At 42.6% G+C, this 12647-nt stretch overlaps 1 protein-coding gene across 1 annotated transcript in view; it reads left to right on the forward strand.

Moving 5' to 3' along the window:
- Positions 1-12647, forward strand: part of LOC6050613 (limbic system-associated membrane protein) — a 171884-nt gene that overhangs the window by 85551 nt on the left and 73686 nt on the right. The window contains exon 2 of the mRNA XM_038254302.1: positions 832-971. Coding sequence (XP_038110230.1) covers positions 832-971 — 140 coding nt within the window. The remainder of the gene's footprint in view (positions 1-831; positions 972-12647) is intronic.

The following is a 12647-nucleotide window of genomic DNA, read 5'->3' on the forward strand; positions in this document are numbered from 1 at the left end:
GGCAAATTTGTAGAACGGGACTGCTTAGTTCAGTTAAACAGGTGGTACTTTTATTGGTTTATTATTTTCGAACTCATCTCAAGTTGTCTTATTTTTATTTTTTGAGACTTTTAAATTGTGAAAATTTGTTTCGAGACTGAACTGTAAGCTTTAAACCAACATGTTTTGTCTGAACTAAAGTTGTGCTTTTCAAGATCAAATTTACAAATGTTCTCTTAGGGTAAAGTGTTTTGTTTTTCTTGAATACTCAAACAAAAGAATAGCACGTGCCCTCCAACAGCCTTCGATTTCGACCAAACTCTCCATAACTCGACAAATTCTCGTAAATCCGCAAAAAGTCCATCAAAACAAACAAAAACATCGGAGGTTAATTCCGCAAATCTCCCGAGACGCTCGGTCAAAACTTCGCCTTCTATACGCACCGTAACTTTGTAGATGATCAAAGTGATAAACTTTGCCCGAATGTTACCCTGGGGTGTTGGTTAGTATACACCACTCCAAGTCAGCCACACTCAGCCAATCAGTTTTTCGGACGTCTCCCCGAGCCTCAGCAATTAATTAATTATATTTTCCTAATGACCAGAACTGACTGGTCGACGCCCGATTCCGAATCGCGATTCAACATGAACATTTCCACAAACTGGATTGTCGGAATCGTGTTATGTTCTTTGGAATAGTTTCGCTATCGCATGCCGATGTACCTTCCAGACGATTGCTCTTCATCTGCGCTCTGAGCAAAAAGAAAAAAAAACCTGAACACACTTCATTCCATTAATTTAGCGTCCTCTTGTTCTAAATGGCTTTCTTCTTCGTTTTCTTGCTCTTCCACAGGATATCCGGTCCGTGCACCAGCATCAGCTGTGGAGACCCGACGGCGACGCCGGAAGCGAGGAGGACGCCGAAAATGAGGAAAAATATGAGATCGATGACGTGTTTCGTGATATTTCTGCTGATTTTCGTCATGAATTATGGTGAGTTGGGGTGTGGGTGTGGGCGAAGCCGATGATGACTAATGATGGTGGGCGCTCGTGAAGAGTCCGAAGATTAATGAATGTCAAGCGGATCGCAAACACATTGATCACTGTTTGGTTTGGCTGTTAATAGGCATTAGTGGAAGAGCACGGTTTGGTGGTTTCTGGGAGAAGAATCGCTCGGAAATGCCAAGATGAGATGTTCTGGGCGGTCGAGCAAAAGGAAGGTATCACATTTGACAGCTCAGAGTGACAAGGTGAAGTGTGTTTGCACCTTTAATCGCTCAACGTTGTGCATGGTGCAGATGATGAGCAATTGCTTCCGAAATGAGAAATTCATGTGATAAAGCAAAACACGTTTGTTTAGTGTTAAGTTAGTTTAATATAAAGATTTCCGGCTGAGTACACGCGACAACACTTTTGACGTCCGATTCTCGCGGCGGTCGAAGGAACTCTCCTCGCTGCTCGTCGTCAAGCGATCGGCCGACCTCGGGTCTGCCGTCTCGCTCTAATCCTCGTCGGCATCGGTCTCGCTCTCGCCACCGACACGGTCATCCTGAAGAGGTTCCGGGCTCCGGACCCGATACAGTTTCATGTGGGAAGCCGCTGTGCTCGTCTTCCGTGGGCCCTCCCCACAGATCTTCTCGACGTCGTAACGGTTGTTCGGCTTCACATTCGTAACCTTGTACGGACCGAGGAACTCGGCCGCATACTTCTTGACAGGGCCAAACTGCGTTCGCTTGATCGCCACAACATCGCCTTCTCGGTAGTTTGAGGCTTGCTTCGCCCGCAGGTTGTACGATCGTCGCTGTTCTTCTTGGGCCTTCTCGATGGACTCTCGTGCCTTCGCTCGGATCTCGTTTCGCTGATCGTCGAACTGCGCCACCTTGATCTCCTCCAGCAGCTCACTTACGCGCAGGTCACCTTCGTGACGCATCTGCACTCCGAACATGGCCTCAAACGGGGAAACTCCGGTGGTCTGGTGGAAACTCGCGTTGATCCACCGCTGTATGTTCGCCACGTGCTTGTACCACTTCGTCTTGTCGTGCACGCTCAGCTTCGTCAGCATCGCCAAGATTACCTGGTTGACTCTCTCGACTTGACCATTCCCTCTCGGCACGCCTGTTGTCACCTCCACGTGTTCGATGTTCTGTTCCGCACAGTACTCCTTGAAGTCGTGCGAAGTGAACGCTGCTCCTTTGTCACTGACGATTCTTCTCGGGTTTCCGAACAGCTCGCTCTGTTGGCGCAATCTCTGGATGGCTTCTTGTGCGTTCGTCGTCTTCGTCGGGTAGATCCACACGTACTTCGAGAACGCATCCACAACCACGTACAGGTACTTGTACTGCTTCTCGGTCACGTCCATTGGGCCAAGGTGGTCGACATGGTAAGTATCGAACGGGACCTCGCCCTTCGCAATCGGGTTCAGCAAACCATCGGTTTTGCCGCGCTTCTTCTCCGCTAGGATGCACTTCACACAACACTCGATCTGGCGCTTGATCTTCGTGGTGAGTTGAGGAATGTAGTAGTCGCGCTTGATCACTTCCTCGAGCTTGCGCACACCAAAGTGCCCGTTCTCGTGCGCTTGCTTGATCACCTCTCCTTGTAGCTCGGCAGGAACTACGACGACTTCGCGACCGTTGACCACTTTCATCAGGACGTCTCCGTTGACAAAGTAGTCCTCGAACTCTTGCGTCTTCAGCAGCTCGGTTATCGCTCGCAACCTCTCGTCTCTTTGCTGTGCACTCTTGATCATCTCTACTAGCGGGTCACTTACCGTCAGCATCACTGGTGCTCGACTCAGGGCGTCCACGTGCTTCATCCTGCTGCCAGCGCGGTGTTCCACGTGGTACTTGTGCTCGTCCAACGCAATCACCCACTTCGCCACAGTCGGGTTGAGCTTCTTCGCCTTGACGGTATGTTTGAACGCCACACAGTCCGTCACAATCTTGAACGGCACTCCCAGCAGGTAAACGCGGAATCTCTCCACGGCACGTACGACAGCTAGCACTTCGAGGAGGTACGCGCTGTAGTTCTTCTCGGCACTCGTCGTCTGCTTGCTCATGTAGTAGATCGGGTGAAACCTACCGTCGTCACTCTTCTGCAGCAGGACAGCTCCGTAACCTTCCTTCGAGGCGTCTGTGTGCAGCTCGGTCTCGGCGTCGGGATCGTAGATCTTCAGCACTGGGTCACTCACAAGGCACTCTTTCAGCTTCTCGAAGCTTCTTCTCTGGGTCTCGCCGAACACAAACTGAGCTTCCTTCTTCAGCAAAGACGTCAAGGGTCTTGCTATCAGTGCGTATCCGGGGATGAACTTACGGAAGTAGCTGGTTAGTCCCACAAAACGTTGCACTTCCTTCGCACTTTTCGGCTCACGGTAGTTCTTCACTGCTTTGATCTTCGTGGGCGACACTTTGTAGCCTCCGCCACTGATCACGTAACCCAGATATTCGACCTCACTCTTCAGGAACTGCGACTTCTCCCAGTTGAACTGCACTCCGTACTCTGCACCCACTGCCAGCACCTCTTTCAGCACGACGATGTTCTCCTCCTCCGTCGCGGACGGGATAATCACGTCGTCCACGTAGATCATCATGTGCCCCTTCCGGATCTGCTCACGGAACACATCCGCAACAAAACGGCTGAAGCTCGCTGGACTGTTGCTCAGCCCGAACGGGGTCTTCTCGAACTCGTACTGCCCGGCGTGTGTCACGAAACTCGTGTACTTCTGGCTGGACACTTCAACTGGCACATGGAAGAAGGAGTTCTTCAAATCGAGGGTGGTAAACACTTTGGCACTTTTCAGCTTGTCCACTTGGTCCTCGATGTTTCTCATCGGAAAGCAGTCCTTCACGATGCGCTTATTCAGCTGGCGGTAGTCCACACACACTCATCGAACCGTCTTTCTTCGGGGCCAGCGTCACTGGACTCGCGAACTCACTCACACTTTCCTTGACGATTCCAGCCTTCAACCACTCGTCAATGGTCTTCTCAGAATCTTCTTCTCCTTCGGCGCAAATCGTCGCGGCGCGATGTGAATGGGCGTCTCATCGCTCAGAATGATTCGCGTCTCCACTCGGCTTCTCACTTCACTTTTCGGCTTGTAATCCGCGACCAGCTTTCCCACTTCAGCAGCATACCGCGGCGCCACGTCGAGAGTAACGCCACTTTTTCCGCTCGTCAACGCCATCAGGTCATTGACCTCATCACTCTCCACCTCCTCCTGCGCCTCACACTTCTTCTTGAACACGACTCCGTCCGGTTTCACGCACACATCCAGGTGGTGCAACGCCTGCATACCCAGGATCGCATCGTACGACATCGATCCAGTCGGCACGACGTAAAACATCATGCTCGGGTACGTCTCACCGTCGACACACACATCGATCGTCACCGTGCCACACGCTCGCGTCTCGGCAGCACCAAAACCACGGAAGATCATCGGCGTCGTATTCATCGGCGGTTCACCGATTTTCTTGTGCGCACTCACACACAGCACGTTGTAACGGCTACCCGTATCGAACAGCGTACGTAGCAGAGAATTGCCCACCGCAATCTCCACCACTGGCATCTTCGTTTCAGCAACGGTGTGTAGCTCGGAGTCTTCCTTTCTCTCTCGCACCTCCTTCTTCGGACACTCTCTCGCTCGATGCCCGTACTCACTACACACGAAACACTTCGGCCCACGCGACTTCGCCTCGCAGTCGTTTGCGTAGTGGCCTCGGCTTCCACAGTTGTAGCAACGAACGCCGTCGCTCGCCGTGTGTGCACTCTCACTCTTCTCACTTCTCGCCGTTCGCGGCGTCTCACTTTTCTTCGCTCTCTCGCTCTTCACAAACACTTTTGCGCTCCGGCTCACGTCGCGCATTTGGCTCTTCATCTTTTCGTACTGCTTCACACGCTCTTTCAGCTCTGCCAGTGTGCGTGCACCGTACAGGCCTACTTTGTTGACGGGATCATCGACGATGCCCCGAACCACATACTCACACACGGTTTCTTCGTCGATGTGGCCGCGCTTTGCGATGCTTTGCATGTGGTAGATGTACTGCAGAAAGCTTTCATCGCTCTTCTTCTTTCGGCCACGCAGCATTTCGTGGATCTTGGCATTTGACACTTTCACTTCAAACTCTTCCTCCAGGGCATTCTTCAGCGTGCCCCAGTCATTCAATCCGGTCGAACTCTGCACGAAAAGCTTAGCGGTGCCACTCAGCAGCCGTCTGCCGTACACAAACTTCTGCACATCATTCCACCCAAACGTTTCGCAAGCTTTCTCAAATTCTTCCAGCCACTCGCACACATCACTGTCGGCACTTTCTCCAGAGAACTTCTCGAGGGAGTCTCCGATGTCGTTGAAGGTGAACTGCGATGCCCGCGGCGCGTCCTCTTTCTTCGCCGCCGTCGCGTTCTTCTTTTCCTTCTTCGTTGACGACATCACGTCGAGCGCCGAAAACAACGAGTCGTCGCTCTCGGAATCGCTTTCGCGAACCGTTTCCAGCAACCGATTCACCAGCGCTGCTTTTCTGCCACTCACTGACACGTTCTTCTTCGCGCACAGCTCGCGCAGCTCTTTCACCGTTAGCTTTTGAAGCTTTTCCCGGTCGTACATCGTTCGCCTCACTAACACACTTGCACTACGAGTGCGGAGATGCTCTCTCTTCTCTCACTACTCGCGGAGTCTCGTTTCTCACTGTGGTATGTGTGAACTCTCTCGTTCGTCACACACACGCACACACGTTCCTTCTTCACTCAGGCAAAATGGCGGACTCTGGTGACGCCATCAGCCAAATGCCAACTTTTCGCGATTTGGCACGCGGAAACACTCTCACTCAGCTCAACAACTCGCGGGAAATCCCGGTTGAGCCCCCATGTGATAAAGCAAAACACGTTTGTTTAGTGTTAAGTTAGTTTAATATAAAGATTTCCGGCTGAGTACACGCGACAACACTTTTGACGTCCGATTCTCGCGGCGGTCGAAGGAACTCTCCTCGCTGCTCGTCGTCAAGCGATCGGCCGACCTCGGGTCTGCCGTCTCGCTCTAATCCTCGTCGGCATCGGTCTCGCTCTCGCCACCGACATTCATAACAAGATATTTGAGCTTTAAAAATTGTAAACATTGTTGAAAATGAACCCATGAGTGTAACGTACTCGACAATCTCGGAAAATAACCTCGGTGTTTGTGTTCTTCATTATCTCGCATGGCGCCCTACTTCAAAGCTGGGTGCTGAATAGTGGTTCGCAAAACGGCCTCAATTTTGAACTGTCAAAGTGGAACCAATTTACTGTTTGCCAAAAGGAGAGAGTATTGTTATCGATCATTAAAAATCGTTTTTTTTTTTGCTAGAATGAAACATGTTTGGCTTTTGAGGACTTGGAGTTGTGGTCAAGAAAAATTAAGAAAGTTGGAGATTTCTTATAATTCTGAATGGAAGTTGTTTATGGAGTCGATGCTGTTGTGTCCATCCAGAAGCTGTCTTTATTGTTAGATTCCATTTGAAAATCTACTGCTTGTTGGATCAGCTTCGCTAAAATTAGCAAAAAAATTTTCGCTGGATCAGGAAGAGCTGCAAGATTTCAGAATCAACCAGGGAATATATCTGCGACATCGCAGAATGACACTCTCGCCGCAGTTCTTCGTCAAAAACCTCTTCTAACCGATCGAAACTTGAAAATACACACATCTTCCACCAAAAATTCTCGAAAACAAGACAAAATAAGACACACGTACTACTGATTATAAAACAAATCATTCACCAATAAAAAAAGTCATGCTTGTGCTTGTACAGCCTGCTACTTTAAAGATGTAAACAAAGTGGGATTATTCCAAAATCACGTTACGCATTCTCTCTGTTTATCACCCAGCTTCAAAGCTACCCATATTAGACATATACTTTCTTGAGACAATTTGTAGACTATGATAAACTGTAAGTTTTGATATGTTTAGTTGTAGAATAAAAGGCCACGAGAAAATTGGCCGAAGACACCAACACCAGCTCATGGTTTCGAGTTATGGCTCGTTATTTATGAATGATCCCTTGAAAACATTTTTGTGCATACCTTTAGTCAATGATTTTTGCGAATTACGCAATGTTCTACAAATATGAGAAGATGAAAGCGTATCAGATAGGGTTTTAAAGAAAAATAGTTTGTTGTTTCAAAAACCTAGCCTTACATTTGAAAAGGTCACATGAAAACTTAAAATGCTGTTTGAAGGTCTCGGAACCAATGAACCTATGCCTGAAAGTATTTTTATCGGAAAATTTCACAAAACATATCAAAAAATGGTAAGGCTTCAAAGTTCCCGTCCCGGGAAAAAATGACGGGAATACCCGGGATTTCCGGAAAAAAATATTTCCCGTTTCCCGGGAAATTTGTATATTTCCCGGGAATTCCCGAAATAAATGCGGAAGTATACATTTTCCTACCTTTTTGGCACTTATGTTATGAAATAATACACAACTGGTGATCTTTTCCCTTCTGGAATCGATTGCTTAGTAAAGGGAAGGTAGTGTATCGTCACAAACTGGACCATATCACGACACCTTAGGGAGGCGACCTATGGAATGTTAACATTAACCTTAACATGTTAACATTAAGTTGAGAATGAAACTGCCACTGAATCCGCTTTGTAAATGCCGGCCCCGATACTCTTCAAGGGTGTTCCCCTCAGGAACTGGGAAAGATTTACTTTACTTTATATAGCGGGCAACAAAAATTGCGCTATTATGGAATGAATATTTCCTATTTTATTTTCGACAATCTATTTCAACGATTTTTTTTTGTTATTTCATTTGAAAATAAGATATTCACCATGTTTGTTCACTTTGGCCAAATTGGTTGAAAATTGAATTGATATTATTATTTTTTATTTTCAAAAAGGGTTGTTCGAGAGGATTTTGTTTAAAAGTATTCGAGAAATAACTGTTTGAAGTTAAACATTTTATATATGAAAAAATATTGTTTAATTTCAACCACTTTTACACTATGACATTTGTTATAATTTAATTAATTTATTAGGCCATGTAACCATATACACCATATTCTTTTTTTAAGTCACCTTTTTTTAAACGATTCTCGATTTACGCAACTTTTTTTAAGTCATGACTTGAAATGAGAATGTCCATGACTTAAATTGAGAATATGACTTAAATTAAGAATCTTCGGGACATCATAATTTGTCGGAGAATTTTCAAAATGAATCAATTTTATTTTGTATAGTAATGTTATTAAAACATTTTAGTATGGTTTTGGAACACCTGGGATGGTCTAGTCCATCCGAAACTTCCGGAAGTTTTGTGCAGCAGACTAACCGAAGAAACAAGTTGAAGCTTCAAAATTTTGACAACGGATCCTACCCAGATAACCCGGGTATGTCCTGGAGTCAAAATCCGTCGACCTCTGGCTTGTTACGACGGTTGACCCACAGATCTCAACTCCAGGGAGTCCTTGGATGTCCCAGAACATCCCAACACATCAGCAAAGTAGTCTACCATACTTACTGAAGCTATGCGGATATGTTCCGGGGTCAAAATCCGTCGACCTCTTGCTTGTTGCAGCGGTAGACCCACAGATCTTAACTCCAGGGAGTCCTTGGATGTCCCAGATCATCCCAATAAGTTGTTACAACAATGCACTGTAGCCTACCGCACTCACTGAAGCACTCTGGGTAGGATCCGTTGTCAAAATTTTGAAGTTTCAACTTGTTTCTTCGGTTAGCCTGCTGCACCAAATTTCCGGAAGTTTCGGATGAACTAGAACATCCCAGGTGTTCTAAAACCATGCTAAAATGTTTAAATAACATTACTTAACAAAATACAATTGATACATTTTGGAAATTTTCCAACAAATTACGAAATCACAAAGATTCTTAATTTAAGTCATATTCTCAATTTAAGTCATGGACATTCTTTTTTTAAACGATTCTCGATTTAAACACCCCCATTTCGTTGTGTAAATCAAGAATGTGGTGTAACTAAAATCATACCATAAATGGAACCATGAAAAATCATTAAAAAACAACTTCGTGTCATATGAAATTTACCTAAAGAATGCAACCATATTTGAGTTGTGATTGCATGAAATAGTGTTTGATGTTAAATAGGCGCTGGACATTAGATTTTAAAAGGCAAATTCAATGATTATCTTTTATTGACAAGTTGAAAAAACCTGTTCTGAACTAAGGAATTTGCCATGAACAACATTTCTGCATAATTTCTTTTTCTGTTCAACTTAAAGATCACTGAGACAAATTTAAACAAATTTTATTTCCGTGAAGCATAGTTTTTCACTGTCCAAACAGTTTGATTCATATTTTTTTCTCAACAAAAAAAATTTTTTTTGTTGGTACGATTTGAAAGACAGCATAATTTTTTTAATGTTTATAATATTGTCTCAAAGTTGCATCATATTTTACAAGCATTCACCATTAATTGATCCTCACACTCCTTTTGACCATTAAAGTTGCTGTTCCATAGAATTCTGTTGCAAAATATAAATCAGAAACAGGATCAGAATAATGTTTGTTAAATTACATATTTTTCTGGAATTCCCGGGAAATTTGTTGAAAATTTCTCGTTTCCCGGGAATTTGGTAACCCCGGGAAATTGGACGCTCTAAAAAATGGTAAACTTATGCTTTCAATTTTCCAAAAAAAATTTAAAATAAAAACTAAGTTTTTCGACGCGCAGCGCGTTTTTTGTGTTTTTACGCAGATATAGATATACAGATTTGAAATATTTTATGTATGACCTATTCTAACAATAGAAATATGATTATTATTTCAACATTATTATAATTTCCATAAGTACTGAAAAAAAAAAACAGTTTGTAGTTTGGTAACAAATTATGAAATGAGAAAAAATAGTTTTAAATCGACCATGCTATTAGAAAAATGTAAAATTCTGCCTCTTAAACTTGAAAAAAAAAGTTTGTTTAAAATATATGACATTCGTTTTTATTTCATTTTTCTCTTTATTTAATTTTCTCTTTCACCCCTCCCCCTTCCTCCCCTCCCCACTAAAATAAAATGTATCTTATGAAAATAAATTGAGGAAAACATACCAAAAAGGTAATAAATTTATTGAATCCGTTTGAAAAAAAAATCCAAAATCTATCTCCTAAATCACAAATCATATTTTCTACAGTTATTCAGTTTATAAACCAATTAAATAATTGATTCAAATAAGCATATTTTTTTGAGAAAATTGAAAAAAAAATACAAATATCCCGCTATTTTGACTTGTACTTGTTTACGGTAATAAATGTCGCTCGACTCAAGGTCACTTACAAGCCTCGTTTTCCTTTCTTACACTTACCTGTCCTGGCCAGCAACACACCCTTGAAAACATAACCCTCCCTTCTGCCCCCATAAGCCAAATTGCCGTTTCTTTCTTTTCTGCCGGCCTGAAACTGCTGTTGTTGTTGTTGTTATTGCCTACAACAAACATTCTGCGCTCTGCAGGCACGCTCGAAGGCAACCCACCGCTGACAAATATAAAGCAAATAAAATTTTACGATTATGGCCCGTGTAGCAATACGTTCACTTTTCACATAAAATTAAGGCGAGTGGGCACGGAAAAAATGGTACGTATTGAAATACAAATTTATTTCAAATAAGCTTTTCATGCATTTTCAACAAATATCTAAAAGAAAACTTCTCTTTCCATCACAAGATAAAAGTGAAAGGGACAAACCATGAGCAAATAAAACAAATAAATAAAACGGACTTTTGTATGTGTGACGGTGTATGTGTGCTTTCAGGTGTGAACAGTTCCAAAAGTTTTGCCTCCGCTTTATGGCCTGGAAACGTCGAGTATGGCCCACTGACACGCCACGCGCGAACCTCGAGCACGACGAAATGTCAAAAGCTATCATTAGGCCGAAGAGGCATTTTCCCTTCTTGAAGACGGAGAGGCATTTCATGCATGCCACGTGCAGCGCCCCACGTGGAAAAAGTGGGTGGGTGTGTCCCTTCCTCAAGCAGTGATAATAGATCATTATCGTGAATTAGCTCTTTTCCGCTTTTTTTTTTTCCTTTCTTTTTTAATTTGGGGGACTGAGGAAATGGTTAGGTCCAAAATGGGCGTTGTTTATGGGCGCGGTAATTTTGGGTTGGATTCGAAATTAGGCGGTTTGAAGATGCCGTTTCGGGTGACCTCCTGAGCAGGTTGAGACGCTTTAGATTTTCTAGAGCTTTCCCCTAATTAAGAGGAAATTCTCATATGTTTGGAAGGTTAAGGATCCGTCCAATTTGATGCTTTTTCACAACAACAACAAACAAATTACTATGCAATGAAAAAAAGTGGAAACTTGTACTGTTGAACACGTTGTAATTTTAAACGTTGTAATGTAACGGTAAAGTGCGAATATGTCATCATTACCTGCTTGATGGAATAACATGTTGTTTCCTTATGCGTTTTTCAAATTCATTTAAAATTTCCTTTATTCCATTTCACTTTCTGACATTTATGTTGCTTCTGTGAAAAAACGTTGTCCGGTACAGTTGTTTCTGAAGGTTTGATTGGAATAGAAGGCACTTTCTACTATCAGTCAGAACTTTCTAGAAAACTGTCCCTGACATGACTATAATGATAGCAATTATTGAAGAACTTTTTAGTGGTGCAAATCACATGCAGTTTTTTTATATATTGCAATGTAGTGCATTGTATTAATGAACAATAAGCTAAAGGTAAAATATTTGGCAAATTCTTTAGATTTGTTAAATGATAATATTCGAAAATTAGGCCTAAAATATAGACAAACTATCTCAGCAATCTTTGTCTTGCCACCAATTAACCTTTTTTGTGAGATTTTATCAAAAATTAGGACAAAATACATCAGATTTCCGATAACGGGAATAAGTTTCGGCTTTAATAATACTCCTCTGTTTCGATAATTCATGAAGATTCTGGTAACATCGAAAACAGCGAATATAAACCATTTATAAAAAAATGCTGCTTGTTTTTTTAAGTTTTCAAAATATTGATTAAAATAATTGTTTTATGACACAAAAAAGCTGTTATAAAATCTGGGAATATGGGAGAGAGAAAAAAAAATCTTGAAAAAAACACATAAATAAAAGAGCATAAGCAAGGTAAACTAAAAAAACAACTTAAAGAATTGAGTTAAAAAGTTGAGAATTTTTTAGTCCGGATGAAACTTTTTTTTGTGCCTTCGGTATGCTCAAAAAAGCCATTTTGCATCATTAGTTTGTCCAGATAATTTCCATACAAATTTGGCAGCTGTCCATAAAAAAATATGTATGGAAACTCAAAAGTCTGTATCTTTCGAAGGAATTTTCTGAACGATTTGGTGTCTTCGGCAAAGTTGTAGGCATGGATAAGGACTGCACTGAAAAACATGTGACACGGTTAAAAAAATGTGATTTTCAATTTATTTTAATTTAATTTTTGTGATGGTAAAAACAGATTTGGTCACGTTAAAAAATTTGGTGATTTTCAATTTCATTTTTTTCTACTGAAACAAACTTTTCAGAAATTTCCAGAATGTGCAAAAAATCTTGACCAAGTTATGAATTTTTAAATCAATACTAATTTTTTTAAATCAAATATTGGTCGCAAAAATTTTTCAATTTGATTTTTCAAAGTAAAATCAGATCTGCAATCTAAAAGTATTTCAGTGAAATTTTGATAAAGTGCACCGTTTTTAAGTTATAGCCAT

Source organism: Culex quinquefasciatus, chromosome 2 (genome assembly GCF_015732765.1).
Source record: "Culex quinquefasciatus strain JHB chromosome 2, VPISU_Cqui_1.0_pri_paternal, whole genome shotgun sequence".
Classification (NCBI taxonomy): Eukaryota; Metazoa; Arthropoda; class Insecta; order Diptera; family Culicidae; genus Culex; species Culex quinquefasciatus.